The sequence below is a fragment of the Gopherus evgoodei genome, chromosome 1 (genome assembly GCF_007399415.2).
Source record: "Gopherus evgoodei ecotype Sinaloan lineage chromosome 1, rGopEvg1_v1.p, whole genome shotgun sequence".
Taxonomy (NCBI): Eukaryota; Metazoa; Chordata; order Testudines; family Testudinidae; genus Gopherus; species Gopherus evgoodei.
In genome coordinates this window covers 258,833,594-258,861,573 of record NC_044322.1, presented here as the reverse complement: position 1 = coordinate 258,861,573, position 27,980 = coordinate 258,833,594, and the positions used below count along the sequence as shown (strand labels likewise).

General features: G+C 41.7%; 1 protein-coding gene across 1 annotated transcript in view; it reads left to right on the top strand.

The window, feature by feature from the left end:
- The window catches only part of AGK (acylglycerol kinase), a 55,381-nt gene extending 28,318 nt beyond the window's left edge, over nucleotides 1–27,063 (top strand). Inside the window, exons 4-16 of the mRNA XM_030543953.1 lie at nucleotides 3,472–3,551; nucleotides 4,844–4,919; nucleotides 6,255–6,347; nucleotides 7,347–7,379; nucleotides 9,397–9,491; nucleotides 11,659–11,728; nucleotides 12,573–12,652; nucleotides 14,641–14,698; nucleotides 17,096–17,243; nucleotides 18,443–18,540; nucleotides 20,889–20,959; nucleotides 24,661–24,745; nucleotides 26,597–27,063. Coding sequence (XP_030399813.1) covers nucleotides 3,472–3,551; nucleotides 4,844–4,919; nucleotides 6,255–6,347; nucleotides 7,347–7,379; nucleotides 9,397–9,491; nucleotides 11,659–11,728; nucleotides 12,573–12,652; nucleotides 14,641–14,698; nucleotides 17,096–17,243; nucleotides 18,443–18,540; nucleotides 20,889–20,959; nucleotides 24,661–24,745; nucleotides 26,597–26,734 — 1,125 coding nt within the window. The 3' untranslated portion in view covers nucleotides 26,735–27,063. The remainder of the gene's footprint in view (nucleotides 1–3,471; nucleotides 3,552–4,843; nucleotides 4,920–6,254; nucleotides 6,348–7,346; nucleotides 7,380–9,396; nucleotides 9,492–11,658; nucleotides 11,729–12,572; nucleotides 12,653–14,640; nucleotides 14,699–17,095; nucleotides 17,244–18,442; nucleotides 18,541–20,888; nucleotides 20,960–24,660; nucleotides 24,746–26,596) is intronic.
- Nucleotides 27,064–27,980: the final 917 nt, after the last annotated feature.

Genomic DNA, 27,980 nt, shown 5'->3' with positions numbered 1-27,980 from the left:
GACTAGCAAGTAGAAGGAATGGCTTGAAAACAGTGACTTATAAGGCCAGAAGGAATAAAGTAGGGAGGATGTCTGGTTCAAGGAATAACTAATGAGACAAGGGGAAGTGTCTAAAAAGAAGGCCTCTGACCAGTAGGAGTGACTGCAGATGGTTTTAAATAAAACAAAAGAGAATCTGTCTTAAAATGAGCCAACATGGCCGTTCCCACCTCACACACCAGGTTTAAAGCCTATCTGAATCCAGGTACAATGGGAAAACTGTTGGGCAGCATGAAGGAGGAGAGGAAAGGAGGTTGTAAATCTTATCTGGATTAAGACTGGAAAGCAGGGTGAAACTGTTGGTTTGATTTTTCGCTAAAGTCGGTACCTGGCAGTGACATCACTTGTTTGTTAAAGGATATAAAAAGTAAACTCTTAAAGGGTTCATTGCTAATGTCTGCCTGACCACGTCGAAGCTGACCACTATGAGTCTAAGTACCCCTAGGTTTAGCCCATTTGTAAGTGTCTTGATCAAATACTTAGAAATGTTTTGTTACTATTTGGATGTGGTAAATTGCCTGTTATTTAGGGGTTTTAGGTATGTTTAGAGCAATTGTATAAGATTTGGCCTTTGGACTTAATAAAAGAATTTATGGTTAAATTAGTGTTTGGTGGTTTTCCATATTAATATTTATCATTTCAAATATTATTGATAATTCCAACAGAGAGCTTAAAAGAACTAAATGTGTATAGTGTCAGAAGGATGTCATTGCAAAGAGGGAGAGTTGCTTAGGATGGAACAAGGAGATAGAACTACCCTAGAAGTAATGGAATTTAAATTAAGGAAAGATAAATTTTACCTGTGTATTGGGAAAGTCATAAAGATGGGATATGTTAGATTATGGATTAGTCTCATAAATGAACAGGTGGAAACACCATCTCTTGAGACACTTAAAAACTACAGTGGATAAAGCGCAGGAGACTGTCCTGCAGAGAACTATCCTGCATTGGAAAGGTGATAGACTAGGTGGATGAGTAGTTCTTTTCAATCTCCAATTTCCATAAGTGTATTTATCATCAAAATGGTGGTGCTGAGTGTAACATCAAAACGTATATTGAAGCAGCAGCAAGATCTGATAGGATCAGACCTCTAGCCGGTAAGATGCTTAGGAAGAGAGTAGTGTTTAATTGTTTGCAAAGTGCCATGCATCCTTCTGATGTCGTTTAAATAATAAAAATCCAAGGAAGACAGACTAAAAGACCCATCACAGTGAAAGGATGATACAAGAGATACTAATTTTTAAAATATCAATTCTTCATTGAATTATTAAGCATATTGCAAGTCTCGTGCATACAGACTTCAGGAAGGAGCAAGCTCCATGCTAAAGTGACCAGTATATCTACATTTCAAGCAAAGACTTCATCAGGGTATGGTGATTTGAACATTCATCACCTTGTGATGTCATATGACCATCTAAAATTCTACTTTATGGAACCCATCACATCACTGAAAACTTTTTACAACTCCTCCTTGTGAATGTTAGCTGTCATTGACCTGCATATATATACTCGTTTGCAAATGTGATCTGATTGGCTGACATTGTTCTGAATCTTACTCTTGTTGGACCTCTGAGGACGTTAAAGAACTTTCTCTTTTGTCACATTGCTCTTCAGCTGCTTTCTCTGCAAAACAGGAATTATAATACAACTTAAAGTGGTGTAGTAATATTTGTGAAGCGTATTTGTATGAAAGGTGCTAGATAAGTGAAGAGTAAAGGAGTTCGACTATTGGTAGGTAACATGAAAGAGAAACTGACCTTCTCAAATGTTATCTTAAAATGTATTATTACATCATTTTAAAATATGCTCCTGTGTTGTTTTCATGACGTTGGACTTTTAAACAGTTTTAAAAACTCTTCTATTTATTATTTTTAATTTCCCCTCTTTAAAACAGGAATTTTCTACAGAAATACCTTCAGGTATATCACATAAAGAAATGATTGTCATTAGTCATAAATCATAAGAGTGACGGGTTGTTTGTTTAGAACCAATAAATATATCACATTTCCCCCAGAGTGAATAATTAATTGTTTTTAACAGCTGTAACATTCCAGGGGACTATTGATGAGGGCCTTCATTTTCGCTGATTTCCCTTAAACAGTTGTAATAAAATTTAATCAGTGGCTTTTCCCAGATAAAAGATAAAACTTAAAAGCAGATGGTTTGATTTCCCCACCACGTTTCTTCTCCCCAACAACCACTTTCATACACCCTTTTCCTTTCCCTGCTTTTCTAGTTGCTTTAAAAGGATAATTGACTTTTATTTTTTAATTGTATATTTTTTTCTTAGTTCGGGTTCCCATAATAAAGGTGATGTTTGGAGTTAATTACTATTTTGAACAGCTAATCACTAAAATAATGAGATTTTTTGTATATAGTGGCTACCTTGTTTGGCATCACAAAATGCTTTGAAGAGGTTCCCATGTAAAAGGAGACAAGGACCATCTTTTTCTTTGTACAGTACCTAGCACAATGGGGCTCTGGTCCACGACTGGGGCTTCTACGTGCTATTTTAATACAAATAATAAAAAGTAATAATAATAAAGGCTGTAAGGGTTTGGTATGGGAGTGATGATGCCTTCCAGTGAGCTAGGGAGGGAGTTTTACAGAGGGGCAGCAGCACAGGTGAAAGCACAATCTTCCCTTGCCCATCCCCACAACAAAGAATTGTGGGAAGAAGACAGAAAGTTGGCCAGGAATGGAGTGAGCAGATGGTATGAGAGGCTGAGTGGAGGCTCAAGAGGAGCTCTGAGAACCACGGGCGCTATTTAGAACTGGGGACAGAGATGGGATAGGAATCCACAGATGGAGTCTGAAAACACAGGCCTGGGAAGGTGCTGCTCTATGTAAGAGCAAGTAGTCTGGTTGCAGCGTTCCTTCCCCCTTTAGATGAAAGCTTAGAAGATACGAATTTAAGGAGAATGTACAAGACGGAATACCAATAGCCTAGTAAATTATTACAGTCTTAGTAATGATTTTAGCAGGAATGGGGTCAAAACAAGGGCAAATTCTGGCCATGCTGTGGAGGTGGTGGTAGGTAGACATTAAAGGAATATGTAGGAGGGAAAAGAAGTTTAGAATCAAGAATAACTCCCAAGATTTCTGTCAGTGGCAGGACAATTTAGGTCTGAAATAAAAAATGGTAGTGGGAGTCAGAGACTTGAGAGACAAAGAGGATTTTTTGCTCAGGAGGACTTCAGCCTTTGAAATTTCCTGTGTCACTGGAACAAGGAATTACTACTAATAATAATAATTAATACTAGGCTCTGCTAATATGAGAACCTATGTGGTAGGCCTGACAGTGAAGGCATTTGTATGTAGTGTGGGGTGAGGGTATGATGATGATGTTTGTTATACGTTATTTAAAACTCTAGTAACAGGTGACTTTGACGAGAAACTCTCTGTTTCCTCCTTTTTTTTCTTCTTATTTAGGTGTTTGGCAACCAGCTGATTCCTTCCAACATGCAGGTGAAGAAAGCAACAGTTTTTCTCAACCCAGCAGCTTGCAAAGGGTAAAGTTCCCCTTACACTTCATTCCCCACATCCCATGCACCCCTTCTTTATACTTCTAAACTGTCCTTCATTGTGAAGGCCAGCCATCCTGTCAGGTTCAAGTGTGTCTCCACTCCACTCAAACCTAGTATTATCTAACTCTTACTTACGCTAGTTGCACCAGAAATGTTGGATCAAGATATAGATGTTGTTTATGTTAAAGGAATGAATCCAAAATCATTTTAAGCTTCCTCCATTGCTGGTTTTCTTGTTTCCTGCTTTGGGGCCATCAGTATTCCCTTCCTGCAAGTGACCTTGATTTCCTCCCCAGCAACAATAACAACCAATAATAGTGTCTTCCACATTTGTGACGGTCAGAGATAACCAATGACCCTGTTGCATGGAAGCCAGCCATTGAGGAAGGGGTCCTGCCCCATACCATGCCACTGAACATGGTATACATGCTTCAATAAGACACCGAGTTGGGTTTCTAGAGAATGCCAACAGTTGTCTTGAAAATTGTGTTGGTAAAAATGGTCTGCTTGCTGGCAATGCATGTGTATATCCCTGCCAATTGGCTATACTACCTGTCACATCTGGGGAGGGGTCCAGTGAATAATATTAAAGGACAAGTGAGTTACCTGTCCTGGAAGTACTTTGTCTCTCATGTTTTGTCCTATGGCGCTGGGGTGGACGTGTGAGAAACCACTCATCTTTGAGAAATGTACAGTGTCCATAATTGAAAGTCTCCGTTTTCTGTTCCCGGGCTCTGTTCCTTGCAAGTAATGTATAATTAATGGCATAGTTATTTTATTATGCAGTTCCAGGCATAAAATGCATGCAAGCTTTACCAAAACAAGGTCAGGTAAAGTTTTTGTTTTTTAACTTACTAAATAATATATAGAACAAGTAACTTGAAAAATATTTCCCCTTTAAAACTAGAATTTGCTTCCTTCATGACTTTAAGGCACAGTGCTCCATAACACATTAATTGTGTGTTAAATAATAAATTACTCTTTCAAGCTCTTGTTTTGATTATTACTAATTATTTTTGGAACATGTTTTAAAAAACTCCTTTGCATTTATAAAGACTGCATAAAAAAGTTGACACACTTAAGAATCAGTCTAGAAAATTCATACATTTGGACCAAAACATAACCCACCTCTTGCGACTGACTTTTGACAAACAGGCTGAAAGACTTGTTCCACAGAACATGTACTCTTTTTTTGTTTGGTTTTTTGGCTTTGAATTTTCACCACCTTCCTCCCCTTCTCCTCAGTGATTAAATAATTTCCCCCTTACTTTCTCCAGAAAAGCAAGAAACCTTTTTGAAAAGAATGCTGCCCCAATTTTACATTTATCTGGCTTGGATATAACCATAGTTAAGGTAAGACCTTATCTGTTACGTTAACCTGTGTGTAATGCTGAGAACCTGGACTGATGCTGAGTTTTTAAACTTTCCTGTTAATTTAAAGACAGTTTGAATTCTTTTTAATTTCCAATAGAGTTGACTGAGGATACGTGTATGTGTGTGTGGGTGTGAGAGGCAACCCTTCTATAACTGATATTTGAGAGGAGACTCCGAAATATTTGAGTGTCAGATGGTAATACAGACACACAGTCCACACTGTCCTTGGAGTTACCAGTTCTGCCTCAACATGTAAAATTGATGTGAGAAAGTTTTGCGATCCAGCTGAGAGCTACAGATTAATTAAAAATAATCCTGCATACCTTAATGGCTCCCCCAAAATGAATGTTCTTCTCTCCTGAGGGGGATGCTAAACTACAAAGTGGCGTGAATTTGCAAAGAGCCTTCACTGGAAAGAAAAAGAAAAGCAAATGTGAAGGGTTCCTGCTGTTTCTGAAGAATCCTTGAAACTGATATGTTGGCTGTTTAGTATCCATTACACACTGGCAATAAAAACTGCTCTTTGGAAGATATGTGTACTCTTATGTATATATATTTCTGTCTTGTAGCCTTATTGATGAGGTTGTGTTGTTATTTCCATGATAAACCCCCTATTTTTATTGGTGTTTTTTCTACTAAAAAAATATAGTGTCAGCCCAAGAAGAAATTCTATTTATTGTATTTATTTTACAAGTCTCTTATCAAACTGCAGCTGTGCTGCTTTAGATTTTACAAGTTTATCAGAATGTGACTGAGCCACTATCACTTCAAAAACCGAGGTGTCGCAGGAAGTAGAGTTTGTGGTTCAGTAGGTGGCATTGTACCCTCTTGGTCAACACTGAACCACTTCCCCAGCATGTTTAGAGGCATTATTCTTCTGGATGGGCTGCCTTTTTTGGAAGAGACAAAACTACAGTTTTTAGCACTGATGACCATTAAAAGAGCCTGTGATATTTTTGTTTTGCAAGAACAAGAGTGAAAATCCAGGTGTTTGTGTTGTGTTCTTTTTAGACTACATGCAGTCAATCTTAATTCTCCATGCAGTTTCCAGTGAATACAACTATATTCCAAATACATCTGTCTGGGGTTCACTGTGGCATGTGAGCTGCTGCTTCAACAAGAAGTGCTGTTAAACAGGGGACTTGCTTCACTCATCGTTGAAGTGATTTCTGTTCATGTAATGTAATAAGTGCTTGGTGTTTTGACAAGACCGATAATAGAGCAAATCGTATGCACCACAGATTTATCTGTGGATGTGCGGCTATAGGCATGGTAAGCTGAGTTTCTGACCCTTGGTCTCTGTTGGTATCTCAGACAGATTACGAAGGACAAGCAAAAAAGCTGCTGGAATTGATGGAAAATACAGACCTGATCATTATTGCAGGAGGGGATGGAACTGTACAGGAGGTACTGTGGGAGCTTTCTCCTGGCTTGTATATAAAAAGTCACAGTACCATATTGGGGATATTGGGTTGTGTAACATAGTTGCGGAATGCTGTAGTTCTGATTTGAGACATGTTCATTCCAAAACATGCCATGGATTAGTTTTGACAATGAAACCACTTAAGAGTTACTGGGCAATAAAGAAATCAGAAAATGCTTTCTCAAGCAACTGATATTCATAGTAGCATAACTCAAACTCTGTGAAAAGACACGCCCTCCTATGCACACACATCCCATCACCTTTGGGTTAAAATTAGTCTGCAGATATTCCACACACAAACCAGAAAGGTATAATGACTGAAAAGTGGGGTTCATTGTCCTGAGCAAGGGATGCAGACAAAGAATGTTTAAACAGTTACAAAGGATACAAAACAGAGTGCTCTTTGTGTGGAGTAATTTCATATTATATGGGTGATTAGCCCCTGGAACAGATTACCAAGGGAAGTAGTGGATTCTCCATGCCTTTCTGGAATAGGGAGACCAGGTGTCCTGATTTTATCGGGACAGTCCCGATTTTTGGGTCTTTTTCTTATATAGGCTCCTATTACCCCCCATCCCCGTCCCGATTTTTCCCATTTGCTATCTGGTCACCCTATTCTGGAAGATATGTTTTAGATTATGGTCCCTTCTGGCCTTAATATTGATTATTTTTTTAGCATTTCCTCCTGTGTTAAGAGCACACTGAGTGCCATCATAACACATGCACAAGCATCTGGTTCTGTTACATCCTTAAATGCATATGTTGACTTCAATCAGTGATTGTACATTCAAACCCCTGCCATTCTCTATGGTGGGTACAGAAAATTTACCCCTTTCTGTTTAAGAAACTACAGCTTCTTCCATAAAACACTGGAGGTTTCATAAAAGTGCATCTTTTCTGAACAGCAAATGTCTGCATTTCATAGGTTTCTACTGTAACTGCACAAAAGAATCCAAAAGCCAAATATTTCCACTATCTTTCAGGTCATAACTGGACTCCTCCGCAGAGCAGATGAGGTGAGGGTGTTTGGTTTTTATTTATTTTTTTTTAATTTATATCTGAGGGGGACATCCCAGTCATTCAATTGGGCCTCTTGGTCCAAGCACACTCCTGCAGATTATCCAAGGCTAGCTTGCTGTTTAATGAGTCAGCCATGCTAGTATCCTGCAGTTTTGCCCACTTCCTTTCTCTCTCTCCCGTTTTCAATTAGTGGAATGGCTCTCAGCCCAAACTGTTGGGGGGCTTCTAGTTACAGAGCAAGGAATGTGCAGAAGCCAGACAAAACTTTCAAAGGCCTGTGTCCCAATTGTGACTGGTTTTTTGTTTGGCAATAGAGCTGTCGAAAAAAATACAAGTGATTTTCTGTATTTGTGACCTAAAACTGAAATCAGTGCGGCTGTGCTCCTACTCCTTTTATGCTCTCTTAACGTTAGTATTCAAGCAGTCAATTTCTACTTACATAAATGGTTGCAGAAAGCAAATTTTAAGGGCTAACGCTAGAATACTTGCACTGGAAGCAATTATATGTTTTACCAGGGATGGTAAATTAACAAAGCAGGGGAGCAGTGCTTCCAAAATGTCTTGGCAGAACCCTTGCAAAAAGGCAATGAAATGATCCAGACAAGGATCTGATGATCCTTTTGGCAATTGGAATTGTGCCTGCTTACACAATTACTTTTGTCTGACTGTGACCAGACAACCATTTTATATTTAAACTTTGCAAATAAGCCGGTAATTTTTAAAAGGGACTCTGTGAACGTAAAAAATGAATGACGACAACAAAACATTTTTCTCTGCAGTTTTTTGTACTGCTTATTGTTGCAGTTGACCCATAAGTTCCCTATCATTGAAAGAGAGTGGAGAAAAAAGAATGAATGTTCTGTTTTCTCCATTTGTTTACTTTGAGCGTTTGATAGCATTTTGAAAGATAGTGCATTGAAATGCAGTTTATGCTAATTTACAGATGCCCAGAATATTTTGTATGCTGCATTATTCTGCAGGGTGAGGGAGTTCATTGTAGCATAGTTAGAGCTTCTGATTCTGCATTTCATGGGCCACAGAATTCTCCTACCTCACAGAATTTTGTCCCTACTGACATCCACATGCTAGAGGAAATGATTTCCTGCAGATCTGCCCACCTTCTTGTGCTATGTCTTCCTTTTGCGGATTGTGTCTTAACAACACTTCTGATTATAGGAAGAGCCCATTAAAGGCGCTAAAGAGATGCCCTTTTTAGTAGAGTAGGAAGGCAAGGTAGGAGCAAGTAGGCCTACAAAGAGCCAATCTTTTGCAAGCTATAAAATGACACTGTGTAGAGTGAGAAGAGGGTGCTAGGAAGTGCAAGGGCTTACAAGTGAGGGCTAGCAGGTAAAAGTGATAGCAGAGGGATACAGTTTTAGCTGATGTGGATTTGCAGTGTCACAGTGCTACAAGCTACAGTACCCAGCAGAGCAAGAGAGAGAAAGAGAGAGAACATTGTGATATACAGTAGTTTACATTGTTTTGCTTACACATTTCAGGGAACACAGTTTATTGTGGTGTGGTGATGCACTAGCTTGCTCCAGCAACAAGGCCTTTACTGCACCATGGGCCTGAAAACAACGCAGGCAATGACTTCCACAATCAAAGCCTCAGCTGTATCAATTCATGCTTTTTCTTTTGAGGAAATCTTTGTCATGCAAGGTTTCTCTACCAAGAGGGCTTTTGCAAAGATAAATGAGATTCAGTGCAGCAGGGCTTCAGATGCCACCTTGAGTTGCAGAGAGATGGCAGATTGCTGACAGAATCCATGCATTAGGTAGTGTGTATCTGCCAACCTGTGTGTAATGATGCTCCTAATGATTACAGAAAGCTCCTTTGTAGCCAGTTGGCACTGGTGGGTTTAGAGATTCCTATGCCATGTTCTGAATAATTATGTGTTTACTGCCTTGTTTCTGGGAGTGCCTGACTGCTTAATGCCAAGGGGGCAATAGTCCCCACAGGAAGCTTAATTCAGCTGATGCAAATGTGAATTTACTTCCCTCATGTTTCCAGGCTACCTTCAGTAAGATTCCTATTGGATTCATTCCCCTTGGAAAGACCAATACCCTGAGCCAAACTCTCTACCCTGGAAGCTTAAACCAAGTCCAGTAAGTTTTGCATATGAGAGGGGAGATTTGGTTTTATTTTTGAGGGGGAAATGCTGCTTGGTAGTTTGGATTTTTCAGATCTTTCTTCTATTATTTCTCCTCCCTTCCTCTCTGGGTTACACAGTAATCGTTAGTCTTAAGGGCCTGATAGTCAATGAAATTTAAGGCAAATTTAAACCTCATGGAAGGAAATATTTTTTCTTAGGATGCACAGTTTATCCTGTTGAACTCCCAACCCCAAGATATTCTTGAAGTCAAGAGCCTGGCAAGATTCAAACAAGGATTTGGCATTTATATGGATAATGAGACTAGCCAGAGATACAATAGACAAAACAACCCAACGGTTTTGGAAAGGATACAAGTTCTCCTGCTTCAGTGTATGAGCCAATATTTACCTAGTAAGTGCTAGGAAGAAACTTCCCCAGTATATAGGACAATATATCCTATATATGCCCACTGCAGGGCTTCTTGTGCTTTCCTCTGAAGCATCTGTTTTAAGATTCTCCTGGTCACCAGGAGACAAGATAGTGGACAAAACAGACCATGGGTCTGATTCAGTCAGGCAATAATCATATTTCTTCATTTCGCTACGTTAAACATAAGCTTATTTTTCTGTTTGTTTTAAAAAAAATTTAATTAACCAACTTTTCTTCCTCTCCTCATGTTTTTCTACCTTCCAATTTCTCCCATATTAATGGATTTATTCCCTTCACTGTGAGCTCTGTTCACTCTTGTCACTGTAACTCATTAGCATTGTGCTCTGTGGAAGCATTGCTGGTATACACAGTGCCAGCAAGCCAAACTGGCATAACATCTGATCCTTCATTAAAATTCCCAGAGTGCTTTGCAGCTCAACAAGATGGACAATGCTCTAACCAACAGTAGAATAAAAATAATTTATGTTTGGGATTTGAAGAAGCCATTTGAATTGAGAAATCTTATTGTCTGTTGATAACAAATTGCATAGATAGGGGTCCACAATATATTGGTGGAGTTGAAAAGAGTTTGTCAATAAGCTGCTTAACAGCCCATGTTAGTAACAGAACCTGAGTGCAGACATAAGAATGATAAATCGTAACATTTTAGCTATTTGGACATTGGTTCCTCCTTTGCTTATTGGACTTAAATCCTGAGTTCAAAAGCCATAAAGAGCCAAGAAATGGACAAAAAGGTTCCTTTTCCTTCTTTAATGGACTGATTCAAGGCCCATTGAAGCCAATGGAAAAACTCCTATTGACTTCAGTGGATGTTGGATCGACCCAAAGTGTTTTATATATGCAGCTGTCATGGGAAATGTGCGCAATTTTGAACTCAGGTCTTATTCGGTGACCAAAGGAGGAAATGTTTAACAGGCTCTGTGGTACAGAATCTTAAACAATTTGTTGAGAGAGGCTTTTGAGGCCCATGTATCATGGTTTAATGTTAACCCTGGGGGATGAACAGCAACAATCATCAGAAGCATGAAGGCTGGGTTAAGATAGACAGTAATGATGAGCACAATATAAGGCTAAAGGAGCGTAGAATAGATTAATTTAGTATAATAACGTACATTAAATCCCTGAATCATTTTTATAAATTACACCATCTTAGAGCAATGGTATTTTTCAGTCTCTCCCATATTTTATCAACAGTCACTGTCTTACCTTCAAAACCCACAAAATCTAAGACAACGAGGAATGAATCTTGTCTTCTGCAAGGAAATAAATAGTGTGTTCCCTTGTCCGGATAAGTGCACTGATACACTGCAAAAATAGCAGTAATATGCACCTGTATTTTGACTGAGTTCAATCCTATGCACGGACCTCCGGCACATTCTCTGCTTGCCAATAGTAAAAGAAATTTGCAATTAGAATCCTTAAGGAGGTAGGGAATAGAGTAGGTACATGTTCCTTAAGAGTAATTGGATGATGAACCTCTCTGAAAAAGTTACGCTGGCTTTTGTCATTCATTACTGCTGACTCCTTTTGCTTCCCATCCTACAAGAAAATGACACACTGTTTAGATTGTAAGATCTTTGGGGCTGTGACTGTCTTTTACTATATATTTATATAGTGCCCAACATAGTGGGGCCCTGATCTTGATCGGTCTCTGGATGCTACTGTAATACAAATAAATACTACTTCAAAAGCCCACACTGCTTTTTTGTGTCCTTCTGGCTTTTTTTCAGACACATTGCTGATGCTGCATTGGCCATTCTGAAGGGAGAGACAGTTTCACTTGATGTACTGCAGATCAAGGTAAAAAAAATCTGTTTAAAAATGGCACCCTCCACTCACACTTTTAGGTGAAAACAGTATTCTGAATGCTTTTCTGTTTATTTCTCATGCACTCTGGCCATTCCATTCTCCATAATATTGGGGAATCCTGTTGGCTAATGTTTACACAAGAATACTCCCCCTCCAGTCAGTGATGTCATCACTTTGTTCTTATGACATTAGTTGTTACAGTGGAAATCCTTTCATTTGCCCTTCTAATGGGTTGCATACAATAAAGTGGGATGTTCTGAGCTAAAGGGAATATTTGAGTATTTAAAAATGTTTGGGGGGGGCTGAAAGTACTCAATGAATGCATAACTTGCAAATGCTGGTATTTCTGGAGGAATGGGATAATAATAGCTGTGTGAATTGATTCAAAATACATCTTGTGTAGATATTGGGATTAATAACCTGCCATCGTGGAAAATCTGAGACTGGAAAACCTTTGACCATGCCTGTCGCCTTTCTGAGCACCTCCTTTTTCTGGTATAGCTGTTCTGTGAGCAAACAGCTCTCTTTCCAGCCGGTACTTAGTGGTGCTGTGCAGCACACCTTTCTTTGGGCTCCTGGGCTCCACAAACTGAAATAGTCCTTGCCGGGTGTGCAATCGAAGTGAACTGCTTGGAAACTTTCAGCTATGGTTTCCTCTCTGTTGGAGTAGACAGAATGTACCACTTGAGCTTTGTCCAGCCCTTATTGTTTTTGGTTATTGCAGGACACCCTTGCTATAAAATTTCACTTCTGGGACTGTTCATAGATTAGCTGAGTGACTGTTTTATGGTTGCAAAAAAGAATGTAAATGTGCACTCGTTGCTTTTCTTTACAGGGAGAAAAGGAGCAGCCCGTGTTTGCAGTAACTGGATTAAGATGGGGATTCTACAGAGATGCAGGAGTTAAAGTTAGCAAGTAAAGAAATACAATGTGTTTTTTGTAACTGTGCCTTTTTTTTAATACACCTTGGTATTTCCCATCCCAAATCTTGCAGTGAGGTCCTTGTGAACTTTAGAAGAGGACAAACATGGGCAAGTTTCATAGCATTTTACAATGATAAAGTATAAGGCATTTCAATGTTCCCTTTCATATGCATTTAGCATTTTACTTTCTGCTGACCTGATTTTGAAAATGTTAACCTCACACTTGCTCTGTGATGTCCAATTCTGGAAGTTCTTTCACAGACAAAGCCAATGGGGAAGCTTTTTCCTGAGTCCTCTCTGAGAGGAGTAATTGTATGTTGGGTTTCATCAGTCACCAAGGAAAAGACACACACACACAGACTCACTCATAATGTAATTCAACTCCAGCAAAGAACATTAGATGCAATAGAAATGTCCTTCAGTTCCTGCCAGGAGTGGCCTGGAATGTACTGTCTGCTGATTGTTTTCTGATCACTAAACTAATAAATGCTTTGTTTGCTCCAAATGAATAGTGCTGAGCTGTACTGCAGCTGTTGGGTGCCTGGGAAGCAAAGGGATGTGGTAGTTCATAAATGAACCACCTCAGTCAGCAGATGAGGGGTTGGGAGTTAGCAGAATGGGGTGACGTGGCCTGGCTTGGATCAGAGTCTTTGTCACTAGGGGGTTCAGCGGCTGGTGAGGGTGCTAAAGTGCTTGCCACTATGTGACAGGAGTGCCTCTTAAAATGTAGCCCCAAGTTTTTCCATGGCCAGTAGCTAATGGGATGTATTCTTTTCTCCCCTAAAGACCCACTAGCCTTCCTGCCAGTGGCTAGACTCCCACGTCTTCACTCATTCTGACACACTGCCAGCCCGATCTTTCCCGTGCAGCGATGTCCTTGTGCAGGACATGGTCTGCTTCAGACTCCGTATTGCATCAGTAGGTAGAAGGGAAGGCACCAGCTAAGGTGTGGCAGAGATGGAGTTGAGCCACAAGTTCAGCAGGGAAGGGACCGTAAGAGTAGTAACTGGCTCCAGGGACCTCTGTGGACTGCCTGATGGTTATCCTTCCATTCCAGTCTAGACACTCTCCAGTGGGACTGCCATGATGTTGTCTGTGGTCTTGTGTGGTGGTGGTCACATTGGGGATGGGAGGCAGTTAGCAGACAGGTGAGTCAGTGGCTTAGTGGTGACAGTGTAACATGAGTGGCAGGATCCTAGCTGAGGTTTATGGAAGCCTGTATAGTTTGGATCTCCTACTCTCAAGAGCTGCTGAAGTTCATGTGGTATGTTGACCTTCTCTGTGTGTCATTAAATGTCATCCAGTACTTATGGTACCTGTATTTTTATTATTTAAATACTTATTTGGTCTGAGAGCACTTTCAGGCAAGTAAACATTAGAAGCGTCTATTCCTTTAATTCAGAAGTAATTGATTTCACATCCTCCATCCCATCCCTTCATGCAGCCAGCTGAGATGCATCCTATCAGCTGTTGACCATGAGAACCTGAGTCATTTTGGATTGTGTCAGATAACTTGGTGGCACTCTGCTGCTGAGGTTTTGGACCAGCTGTAGTGCAGGTTTTGTAGTGCATTTCCCCGTTCTGTGCAACCTAGCAGTGGCACATGGGACTTGAGACATGAGTCTATTCCTGATTCTGCCACTGACTTGGTGTGTAACCTTGGACAAGTTCTCTGTGTTGCAGTTTCTCCTTCTGTAATATGAGGATAGTGATACTCTCTTTCACAAAGCACTTTGAGATCACTGGATTAAAAGTGCTAATGATTACATATTGCTGCTATTATGTCACGGGAACTACACATCTTGTAGTGTATAAGTCTTGTGTAAGTCATTTTTGTTGTATCTTGAAGTTCAAGTGCACACGAATAAACCTCAGTGGAAAGCAAATGTATATACATTGGCATGTGTTGCATCAAGGAAGATTTTACTTTACCCAATGCCCCCTGAGTTTTCTCATAAATTTTGCCTTGGTTCTTTTCAGATACTGGTACCTTGGACCTCTAAAAACCAAAGCAGCTCACTTTTTCAATACACTGAAGGTAAAGTATTATTGCATTACAAAATAAAAATAAAAAGCAAAGTATTCCTAGCGAGGGGGGAAAAGAGGCAGAGTATGTGCACTGTATGTGGAGAAATATTCCATTCATTATAATTCCTTTGAGGCGTTCCAGTGACAACATAAACTAAGAGGGAAATTCAGCTAATTTAGATACCTAGAAACACATACAGCCTTAATTGTGAAGCTCTGAGCGGGGTATGTTGTTTCTTACAATATATTGTAAAATTCCTGGTCTGAGGAACTGCTGGAACCATAGTCAAAGTCACTAGAGGGAGCTAATAACCACTTTTGAAGCTAGAGAGAGGCTGGTGCAGCTGATAATCGGTAGAGGGAGCTCAGCCATCTTTCTCCAATTCAGTCTGTCTTCAGGCTTCCTTGTAACGTTTCACCCCGATTTATTCATCTGATGTAAAAAATGCCTCTAATTAGATTGCATACGAGTGTTGATAGACAGAGGCTCCCAGGCGGGATAAATTGAACACAAAGGTTAATTGCTTATATCTCAGTTTAAAGTTTTCAGATGCTTTAAGGGACAAGGTGAAGCTTAACATCTGACCTGTGTTAAAGGTGATGCGCTTCTAGTCAGATTGTCCTTCTGATCCCCTTAACGTTAAAACATACAAACCTTCATAAAAGTGCTATGATATTACTCAGGAATTGCCATAGCAGATCAGATCCATGTAGCCCACATCCTGTCTGTGATAGAGGCCAGAACAGAATGCTTCATAAGTCTCCATAATTGATAGTTATGCAATAGCATGCCCGTGAGAGAAGTTTCTCCCTAACTCCAGGCAGCTAGGGGTTGTCTTTAGATTCTGAAGCAGAGGAGTTGATAATAGTATACATTTATATCTTATCTAGCATTACTGGGTATATTCATATTGTTCACATAAATGTTTGACTTAAAGAGCATTCTGATCTTTGCCTCAGTGATATCTAGTGGCAGTGAATTCCACAGGCTGTTTATACATTTTGTTTTTAAAAATCTTTTTCTCATTTTTAAATCTCTTGCCTTTATATTTCCTTGAGAGCCACCTTGTAGACAGAAGAGCCTGATCGACTTTTTCAGTGTCATTCATTATTCTACCATGTTACCTTTTTCACCTCGTCTCTAAACTAAATAGTCCCAACTATTTTAATCTCTTCTTTTTTTAAAGTCTTGCTATGCCACTAATCATGTTCACTTCCCTACTCTGTACCTTTCCAATTTCTGCTGTACCCCTTTTGAAATGGGGTGACCATAATTGATCATATAGTCAGGGTGAAGGACTTACCATGATTGTTTATAATGTCATTACAGTGACTATTCTCCTTTATTCTAAAATGATGGTCCAAAACATTGCAGCTTTTTGAGCTATATCAATAATTTGGAAGAAATACTAAGTTCAGGCCCTGCTTTTTCCCCAGGATCATTAATATTCTTATGCTTGTACTGCTCTTTCTGAACAATTTGGTTAGTCCTATTAATGTGACCGTGAGCTATGATGGAATTTTTCACCATGCTTAGAGGTGTGGAGGGGAGGAGCTCTACATTGTGAGTCCTATGATCCAAAACAAGCTTGTAACTTTTTGGCTTCCAGTCCTCACCATTGTCCTGTGCAAAGAAGAATATATGTACCTTTGCACCTGGGCTATCAGCTGAATTTCTGTAGTGTGTTAATTTCAATACCAAGCCAGTGGTTGGCATCATTTATTCCCTCTGGGTATGTATTTAGTCTTTTAGAAGTTAGTTAAAAAAGGAAGTAAATGATGCCCCCAGTTTTAGCCACAGGCACTATTTGAGTAGCTAATGTTTTATTTTAGCCTCTAAAATTCTGGCATTAGAATTAGAAATATCACTGGATAACTGTTAGAGCCCTGCGCGGATACAAAATTTGTGTCTGCCTCTGATCTGCAGACATGGTCTGCAGATATCCGCAGATTTGCAGGGCTCTAGTAACAGTGTGCTGTATGTTAGTGTTTTGCCTCTCAAATGCTTTATAAAGTTACTGGAGCTGCCTCTGTGGCCCTATGATTAGTTCTGTATGTTGCCAGGCAGAACTGGATTTCTTGTACAGATTTCTCTCTCTCTCATCCTCCTGCAGCAGAGGCAACACACAGTCAGCCCTCTGCCGGGCAGGAAATACACCTCATTGCTCTGCTAGGGAGGACTAGCTGAACAGGCTCTGGAGTCTTGTGCAATCCTTCCCAGCTGGGAGAATGTCAGCACCCACATGGGAATCTGAAGGATGGAGAACCTTAAAGTGGGCTACGAGGGGGTGGCATCCTCGGGCTGTGAAGGGAATGTAGCTGTCACCTCCCACTCTCTCTCACAGAATAAGCAGATGCTTGCTCACCAGAAGGTCATTTTTCTTCCTCCTTTTTGGGTAAATCCAAGGAATGGCCACAGAAACATCAAGCTTCCCTTACGTATTTGGGCCCAACCAAGAGACCCCCTGAGGAGCCAGAAGAGAAGCTGTCCAGACCCCCTTTGTATGTGAGGATTTACAGAAGGCTTTCACTGTACTGGGCATCTCCCCAAAAGGGTAAGCAGCATGTGTGTGGGCATAGACTCAGAGATGGGCTTTATCCAACTGCACATCCAGTAAGGCCGTTTCATGGGGAGACCACTGGAGCAGATCCTGTCTGCGTGTGCTTTTATCCTTAGACTGCACTTCAGTGTATAAATGTTGTCCAGGTTTTATTTCTGGTTTCCCTTCTTTTTCACTGTCTCCGCCATCCCAAAAGCCCTGTCAGGCTGGTTGCAGGGATGCGGCCATCGTAGTTATTGCTAGCTTGGCAATAATGACATTCAAAAAAAGGACAGAGAAGTACTTTGTATGCTCTGGCCCGCTCCCAGCAAACAATACGTACAACAAGAACTTGAGCTATTAGCTGGGCCAGCAAGTGCTCAGACACAGTGGCCATGAGCATGAAATGCCCAAGTAGACAGAAGTCAAGCACTTTGTAGAGACACAGTGCAGGCACTTCTGGCAGTAGGGGGCCAATCATGCCACTTTCTAGTGGTCCCTAAATCCCTCCTCCTGCTGGACAGCCATGATGGCCTCAGAGGAAGCACGTTCTCGTTTAGTGGATGGAGAACAAATATCGAGAGGAGTGAGAAATTTGGCCCACTACCCGGCCCCTTAGGAGTTCTTGGCACTTAATCCTTGGCCCAGCAGGGGGTGGGAGTGTCACATGGGCAGTGCGTTCAGCCCCTCAGGAGAGTGCCTTGAATGCTCCACTAGTATTGATGGGCTTCTAACTCCCATCCAGTTCTTCTGGGCCAGAAGCCCTACACATGTAGTGATGAGCTGAAAGCAGGACTAAGTGGTGAGCATAGGCTGTGACAGGGATGAGGAGACGTCTGTGGGAAATAAATATTAGCACAACACCTTAAATGTCACAGCTTTTGGATTTTGTTGTAGTGGGGCTACATCCCTTTATTAGATTGCTAAGCACTCCTGCTCTGTGAGCTGAAGAGACCTGTCAATCTGGGGTCACTAGGGACTGCTTTTAAAGCATTTGTACAATGTGCTGTTTGTCAACTTAATTTTCCCGCCTCAGCCCCCACAGCTTCCCTTCCCTATATGTCACTTTTTACATTTGAAGGAAACAAAGCCTTTGGAAATAATGGGACAGAGACGTTTTAGCTGGCACCGGTCTTTCATATGTTACAGCAGTGGATCTCTGGTCTGTGTAATTTACTTTCTGGCTAATGGTCTCTTCCCTTCTGGATTCTCAGAAATCCCCCAGGAGGCGACTTTGGAGGCCTGGGAAGAAATGCAGCTGTCCACCATTGAAATCTCCATCACAACTCAGAACAGGCAGCTTGACCTGACAGTAAGAGCACAGTCTAAATAAATCCCTTTCCGTGCAGAGCACTCCTTCCTTGCTGAACTCCCATCTTCCTGACTACACAGACCAAACTCTGTCCTTGTGACAGATTTCAGAGTGGTAGCCCCGTTAGTCTGTATCAGCAGAAAGAACAAGGAATCCTTGTGGGACTGCAGAAGAATCTGAGGGGGCCAGTTTTAAGGGTCATTATAAAGATCCTATGAGACTGGATTGCAGAAGCCAGGTTGGGGCAGAGAGGGCAGAGTATGCATAACAGGAAGCTTTCAGTAACCAAATGAAATCCTAAAGCTGTCATTGCAGGGGTTAGGCAGCTCCTCTCCTTGCCCCATGGAAAAGTGGAGATATTATTTACCGATGCTGAAATGAAGCACTCAGCCTGGATGTGTGCCTGGAATGTTGACCCTGTCCCTCTGCCAACTACAGAGCGAAGGACACAGAAATGCTGGCACTAAAATGAGGACTGTGGCCATTTTAAATTAAAGAGGACAGGAGCTGATCATTTTTATTTATTTATTTATTTTGTGGGAGGCGGGGGAGAGACAAGTAAAGCTGTCCCCGTGAGAGCCTCCTTGGCGCAATACGCTGCTGTTTGTTTCAAGCACCCCTAACTCCATCTCTGGCTGGAGTCCATGTTTCATAACAAGGTTATCACAGCAAAGATTTCTGGGTTGATTTAAGTCTTTAGTTCTGATGGAAAGTGCTGGACTGATATTCTCAGTGATCAAAGCCCTTTGTTTATAGGACCAGGTTAAAAACAGGCTACTTAGTGTAAGCTTCCCCATACTGCCCTGCCCCAGCATGTCACAACGTGGCAGTGTGGGGATAGTTTAATTTCCACGCAGCCTTTGGCCTCCCTGCGCAGGCTACCAACAGGAACTGGACCGAAAGCATCCACAGTCCTTGGAGGGTAACAGCTTTGGTCACTACTGAGCTGGGCTGGATTAGAACCTGTGATCTAAAGTGAAGACCTCAGTGTTCCATGATCATAATCCAGTCCCTAGGGCCACTTCTTCATTTCCATTCACTTGGACTTTCTGTGCAGCAGCAGCGCTAGGGGCACTTTACTAGTCAATGGAGAGGGGCATGTGCTCATTGCTGTGGTCACCAGTGCAACCACATGAACTTGCCACCTTTTGAGTGAGTGACTGGAGGAACAAGACAGTTTACATAAGTGCAGCTTCGCCCCCATTAAACAAGCATCTTCATATCATGTCTTATCCCCACCCATCTGGATCCCCTTAGGTCCTCCATGCTTTTACACTCATCCCTGAGACCACATATAATGGTCATTGTCCCCCCAACCTGAAGGGACTGGATAGAGACTTTGGAATCTATCACATAGCTCATTAATCAGCCATTGGCATCTCAGATGAGTAACATGAGTCATTCCTTCCTCCCTCCCACCCCAGGCTCAGGTCTGATCTACACTAGATAGGGTTGACTGGCATAGCTATACTGGTATAGTTATATCAGCCAATCCTCCTAGTTTAGATACAGCTTATATTAGTGAAAGAGTGCTTTTTCCAGTGTAGCTTATACCAGTTCCACAAACGAAATAAGCTATACTGACAAAAGAATTTCTTTGTCAGTCTAGCTGAATCTACACTAGCGCTTTTGCCATAATAGAAATGTTGTTTAAAAAAATCATACCCCCTAGCCAACATTACTGTAAGGGCAAACATTCCTAGTACAGGCCTGACGTAAGCATATGTAGCAAGTAGGAAATCAAGACAACCGGTCAACTGAGACAGGAATTTAAAGGGACAATGTCAGATATACTTTGACCCCAAATCTATATTTCCTACAGATAAGCTTTTACAAAATCAACGACCAAAAGAAATGTTTCCATCATTCATGTTTTTTAACTCCAGTGGGCATCATTTTCACAGCATTGTGCTACATAAGAACCTGAAAGAAGCATTGACTAGGAACTACTGTATTGTGAACAGAAGTCAGACTGAATAGCCTACTTTCATTGTCCTACTAGTTGCATGAAATGCAAAAAGAAACCAATGTCATAAATGGTAAAACGATCATAAAAATTGGTTTAATATTTTTGTTGAATATGTGATTTAGTGTTTGGTACAGAATAATGGTTGGTAAGGAATCGTTAGGTATCATTTTTAACCTGATGCTGACCATTTAAGTCAGAAAAAAATAAATTCTTTTCCTCTCATCCCTTATAAAATACAACTCAACCCTCTTTTTTGTGGGACAGTCCGGGATGTGGAAAAGGGCTTGCTCCTTAAAGAGGGCTTCTAGCACATGCTGCAGTATGGAGGGTGTGATGCTGCAGAAGCACTAACAATTTGGATTCTAAATTTTTTCCGTAGCGAACAGAAGACTTCATGAATATTTGCATTGAACCAGATACAGTCAGCAAGGGAGACTTCATAAATAGGGGGTGAGTACGGAGAGGCTGCTGTGGGCCATCATATTTTCTAGTCACAAAACTGACCGTGTTTTCTTGGCTTTTGTGCTGCAAGGACAAAAGTGGGGAATGCCTTGTGATGATTGTGGGGTTTGTTCATTCAAATACAGGTTTATTTTAATTTTCTTGTTATGGAAACAAGAGCCAATGTTGTGTGGCTAGAGCTCCCCTCCCTATCTTCTATGATTTTTGGACCCTCCCACTTTCCTTCCCTCCAGTGCTGACTGACATTGTTATTGGTATAACACCATCAAGAGGTCAGGTGCTTTAAAGACAGGTAGGAAAATAACATCCCTGCACCAGAAAGCTTGCAGCTTAGATGAATGATGTGGGGGCTGGGATACAGCAGAATCAATGTGACGGCACCGGTGATGTTTGGCACGTGCCTTTGTTAGTGCCAGGATTCAGTTTTTAAGGGAAGGGGTAAAGATCTTCAAACCCTCAGCTCACTAACACATCTCTGAAGTGAGGTCTCAGCTGGAAAGGCCTCTTGGAGGAAGTGCATTTTAAGGAGGGACTTGAACAAATAGAGTGGCAGCATGGGCAGACCAGAGGTCCCAGGCATGGGCGCCTGGTACATGGAAGGAGCTCTGTAGTCTTCTCACCACCTTCCTCACCCCCTCTCCTCTGCTTGGGATCCTTTCCTGTGAGATGCGCATTTCTCCTACTCTGTAAATGAGCCACTAGGAGGCACTCAGTGCTGATCTGAGCTTCTTTCCCTACCTCCTCTAAGGACCCTCAATACCAAGTTTATCACAGTTAGTCCTTGTTGAAGTGGAGTGTGAGGCTTCTAGAGAAGCGTCACAAGAGTCTCCCGCAATATCAGATTCTGCTTATTCCAGCAGGCTGATCTTTTGGTTGCAGCTGCTGTTTTCCAGTCCTGGGGCCCCCTCTAGTGAAACCAGATGGAAAGGTGTGGAAATGTCATAAGCAGCTTTTAAGTGCTGCATGGTTACAGCATGTCTGTACCTTGTTTACAATATTAATAGCAGTAGCAGGCAATTTATTTGAGCACTCCACATTACCTCTGTGGGAACAGTATCTCCAGAACTATGAATACATAAGTGGCGTAAGATCAGGTGGCACTGGGTGTAAATTGTATCGGCCATGTTGATTGTAGGTTGCCTGCCACTTGAATCTGTGCTGTAAAGACTTTATGGAAGGAAATGTTTATGATACTGTTACCATCAGCAGCAAAAGGAATCTGCCTGACCAGGAGAAGGGAAAAAGGGAGATTGTGGTCTTGCCTGGGACATCTCACCACCAGGAAGATGCCAGTGAATTAGTGGGAATTCAGAGAGAAAAGTATCTTCCATTCACAGTCAGCCACCAACACACCCAACACAGGTTGTTTCCCAGCTGGATTGGATACATGGTTCCCAGCAGTATGTCACATTCTGTGATTGCAGTTACACCTGTTAGAGTATATAGTGGGATATCGTTGCCTAAGAAAACTTTGTTGTTGTTAGGTATTTTTGTTCCTGGTTCTTTCTTTCTTTCTTTCTTTCTTTCTTTCTTTCTTTCTTTCTTTCTTTCGTCTTACTCTGCGTAAGAAACCAGAGTAAGGATCTGAATAAATAGTAAACCCCTTATGACCCTTACATAGGACCTCTTGGGGGGGGTAATTACACTGGTTCTAGCTGCAGACCCGTTTGCTTCTCTAACACCCTCCCTTTCCTGATCTTTTTGTTCCCTGTCTCTCTCTTGCCTTCCCTGATCATGCAGTTTGATCCACATGGGCAGACTCTGGACCCAAGTGGAGACCCATTGACTTTAGTGGGGCCCTTTGCAGACAGAGGGATCTGCCTGCACAGATGTATTTGCAGGATTCCGAGTCCTATATACTGCTATGAGAATGTTAACTCCCTTGAATTCACTCATTAATCTTTTAATATAGATGGTTAAAAACAACCTTCACAAAGTCTACATTGCTTGTCTCCTCACCTGTCCCTTTTCTGTGGTATCTCAGCTTTCCTTTCTGTTGCTTTGTCCTCCCCCCCATTTGTGGTCCTCTTCCCTCATTCCCTATCCCCCATGACTTGACAGCATGAATTCTAAGAGTGCTTGCATTCCCAAAGGCATGTCACTCTTTTGAGGGGGATTTCCTGATTATATATTCTTAGGACATCCATTAGTGAGTGATGTTTGAACCCCCCTCCCTTTCTTATCAGCCTGTTACAACCTTCTGTGCCTTAGGCCTTGTCTACGCTACAGGGAAAAGTCAATCTAAGCTACGCAATTTGAGTTACGTGACTAGCATAACTCAAGTCGACGTAGCTTAGATCTGCTTGTCGCGGGGTCCACACTACGTGATGTCGACGGGAGAGCGATCTGTGGTCAATTTTAGCGGGTCTTCACTAGACCCACTAAATCGACTGCCAGTGCATTGATCGCCGCATGTTGATCCCCTGGTAAGAGTAGAAAATCCCTAATAGAACAACCCTGGACAGATAATATTGCAGTAACTCCACCTGTTTTGGAGATCTGTAACTCTTGTGTGGAAATAGCCATGATTATTCTGACCTGCTTCTTGAGAGCTACAAAGGTTGGAACTGTATTACTCTGTTTGTCTGCCTGGGCATGTGGGAGCAGAAAGAGCCATACAGCAATCAGTTCTTTTGGGGTTTGGGGGAATGCTCTCTTGTACAGAGGGTCAGTAAAAGGTCTGTGTGCCACTGAAGCCCTCTAAATGAAGCATATGTTAATGGGACTTATGGAATGCATAGACCTTGTGCTGCCTCTGTGCACTGAGGTGAATTTAACCCTTGATAAATTAACAAAAGGATCTGAATATATGAGAGTATTGTTTTTACCAGTTGGAGAGGAAGGATGAACCAGAGGGTAGTGTGCTGGCCTGGGACATGGGAGACCTGGATTCGTGTCCCTGCTCTCCCACAAACTTCCTGGACAAGTCGTTTAGCTGCTCTGCGCCATTCCCTATCTGTACAGTGGGGATGATAGTACTTGCCTAAATACACTGTTTAACATAAACATATTAAAGATTGAGGTGCTCATATACTAAGGCAATGGAGGTCATGTAAGTACCTAAAAGAGGCAGACTGATAAAGTTTACGCAAGTGAACATTTTACTTAGACTAGGTAAAATGAATGGATTTTGTACCTCTAAACAGGAGTGAAACTAATAAAGCAGCCTTTGCTTTACCTTGTGCTAGTGATGAAAGTGGAAGAACTTTTGTCAAACACTAGCTTAAAAAACCCAGTACGTCTGATTCTAATTTCTGTATTCAATCACGTAACTATTTACTGAACATTTTTTGAGGTCATCAGTAATTTTTGTGGGTTTGGTGCTATACGAGGAAGACAGGAATGATACAGCTTGCATGTAAGTAGACATCACAAACCCACCATATGAGATGACACAGTGGGGAGATGCTGCTCAGGACCAACCCAGAGCATCACTAAGCTTGGGGTGCTAAAGGTCAATATTGAGATGAATTGACAGTTGTGTGGCAAAGAAGCATAGGAAGCACTAGCTGACCAGAAAGTGCTAGCTGTCCTTCATGCTTGCAACCACAAAGGCTCTCCTATTTTCTTTTGAAAGGAAGAAATGAAATGAACAAGCACTTGATGACCCTCCTGTAAGTCTTGCACCCCTAACCATGGTTGCTTCTGTTGGAAGCTAATATTTCTTTTTCCTCGTTTGATTTGAACAGAAGTCAAAAGATGTGTGACCCCCAATTGTGCCCCGAAGGAAGTCAGTGTATCCAAGCCAGCAGATGTATCTTGCAGCTTTCAGAGGTGAGAAACCAGAAATTGTGGAAAGCTGGGTCACTTGTTTCTTAATGTGACACGCTAAGGCCACATCCAGACTACCCGCCGTATCGGCGGGTTAAAATCGATTGCTCGGGGATTGATATATCGCGTCTAATCTAGTCGCGATATATCGATCCCCGAGCGTGCTTATATCGATTCCGGAACTCCATCAACCCCAACGGAGTTCCGGAATCGACAGGGAGAGCCGCGAACATCGATCCCGTGCGGTGTGGACGGGTGAGTAATCCGATCTTAGATATTCAACTTCAGCTACGTTATTGACGTAGCTGAAGTTGCGTATCTAAGATCGATTTCCCCCCCGTAGTGTGGACCAGCCCTAAGAAACCCCAACTCCCACATTGACAGGTGGTCATGCTGTCCTGTGAATAAGGCAAGCCACCTCCAGTGCAGCCAGTCAGAAAGACAAATGGGTCCCAAACCAGGAGACCCAAGTTGTAACCCCCAGTCAGGCATCACTACTGTACATGTCTGTGGCTAATGTAGGAACTGTGTGGCCCAGCTCCAGAAGCAGCTCGTTCCTGTCCATTTGGCCAGCAAAAAGTGTCAACACGGTTGCAGTGTGAGTAGAATAGGAAAATAGCCTCCTGCTAAACTTCACATCTTAGTGTGTGCACGTCCCCTCTGCTGGCTAGGCTCTGAATACTGAGATCTTTCCTTAAACTGCTAGTCTAGAAGGGTTCTGCCAGAGGTGAAAAGATGGAGAGCAGAGGTGTGGGTTTATGCTAACTGAGCTGAGGCCAGAAGGTAAATAATGGTCAAAAAGGTGCTACAGATATAAATCCCAAGACCTTAGATAAGTGGGCAGCTCTTCCACTGAGAAATGTTTGAGCAGATACATTTTTAGTTGCCTCCTAAAAATAAGGCAGCGGGGTTGATGTTAGCTTGGGTTTAACATCCCAATACATCTTATTAAGAAGACTAGGCCCTGCATTTGGAAGGATATAGAGTCGATCTACTAGGTTACATCCACATCTTTAGCTATTATGATCCTCTTCAAAGACCTGATCTGCCTCATGGAGAATGAGGTCCATTCTGTGGCCGAGTGGCCCCTCCCAGGAGTTGAGAGAATCTTTGGCACTCCGCTCTTCTGGTAAAGTCCTCACCCAGACAACCAGATTGAACAATGAATGTTTTCATTAGCCAGCATCCTCGTTCACACATGGCTTCGACATCATCAGAATCTGTGGCTTTGAAAATACGTGCAAAACTGTCCAGCTCAGGGCTGGGTACAGTCAAGTATAAATAGGTGGTCTGTTAACAAGACAAACTTCGGTTACTCTTTAACTGCTGATGAGGCCTTTAGTAACAGAAGACAAGCACATGATTTATGGACAAAAGGTAAAGACATTACCATGTTGAATGACTGGCATTAATCACTGATGATTTTGTGTATGAGTGTAAAACAGGTGTGAGAGCGGGATTGTTTTGAACAAAAATAATCACTGTCTACTTCTTTTTCAATCTCAAAGAAAAACTCTGCCCAGCTGTAAATAGTAATTCCAAGGGCAAAGAATCCTTAAATCTAAACAATGCAGATCATTTAAGTGATCTAGCATCTAATTCCTGCCAAATTGCCAATTACTAAGCCAGGTAATATTTTACGTGAGTGTCGGTTAATACATTATGTGCAACCAGTAACAGCTCTCTATGTAGTAGTGAGACTAAACAGGCTGAAAGGCAGAAGGGGTCAAGACCCAACAGAGAACCCAGCTGTACTCTGAAGTGGAGATGTAAGTGAGCACAGGTACCACTGTTACAGCACTATTGTAACAGTTGTTTCACTATTAAGTCAGACCTACGCTTGATTCTACACAGGGCACCGAGGGCTCCTTTGGCATAGACAGCGAGGAGTATGAGGCCATGCCTGTGGAAGTGAAACTGTTACCCCGGAAGCTCCAATTCTTCTGTGACCCCAGAAGGAGAAAACAGATGCTCCAGCCAGCAGTGCAGTGAGAAGTCACCTCAGAGGGACCAATCTCATCAGGATCTTTGGGGTCACTCAGGCGAGCGCTAACCTGATTAACGCCATCGAGTCATTAGTTACTTGGCCAGTAAACACACAAGGTATTGGCACCTTAGTGGGAACTGCTGATTTGGCAAGTACCAAAGAGGTAAAAAGTGTACATTTGACTCTGAGAAACAGATTAAGTTAGTGGTGTCTTTTTTTAAAGAAGCCATCACTGTTCCATATACAATACTACAGGTGAGTGCTGTAAGACAGATGCTACTGTTCTACTGCAAGTCTGTATAAAGGGGAATGAAAACACACTTTATGGTTTTGAGAGTTTGGAGCCATCTTTCTTACCTGTGTTTAGAGCTGAGAATTCTGGGATTTATGGAAAAACTATGAACAAGATGCTGCTGGGGTTAATGGGAGGGGAACTCATGAAGTTCAGGAATTGCCACACAAGAACAGATACATGGGTCAGCTAGTCTGATCTCCCATCTCCTTTTGACAGTGATGGATGCTTCAGAGGAAGGCATAAAACTCCCACAATGCACTTACATACTGATGTCTTACTGTATTGGAGAGAGGGAAATACTTCTGTGACCTCAACTTATGCTCTTTAAGTGTGGGAACTGATACCGTTAATTTTATTGTAACTAGTGTAACTTCAGATACTGAAGACCTTCCATAAGGAAACCTCCTGGCTAGAGAGCATCCCCACACTTAAGAGGATTCTGCTCCATTCATATTTGAAGATGATCTCTGCAAAACAAACCCTTTGCTGGTTCCTTGAGTGGTTGGCTTTGTTTTGAATATTTATTTTTTGGTTCTCCAAAAAATATTCAGCACCAGAGTTCTACTAGTTAATGACACTCTACAAAATTAGACCTTTGATGCTGTTTAGGGGTGTTGCTTTCTAGTAAGTTCTCCGTTTTGTTCTTATAGCAGCATAGTATATAAAATGGAGCAGTGAACTGGCCCTTTTAGCCTATTCCTTATTGTATTCCTCTTTTTCAAAATTAAATGGCCACCATCCTTTTTGAGAAGCTGCCACCTCCACTCAGCCACCTAATTATTTTCGTTGCTCTTTGTTATCTCTTTACCATGACTAAAATGAAGTCGTAGCACTGATTAACATTCTTTTTCTATCCCTTGACCCTCTGAATAGTCCTAACAGCTTATGTATTCTGCGAGGCCTGGTCCTGTAAAGCGAGTCAGTCCTTGATTTTTTGGTTGTGGTGGTTACTCCTG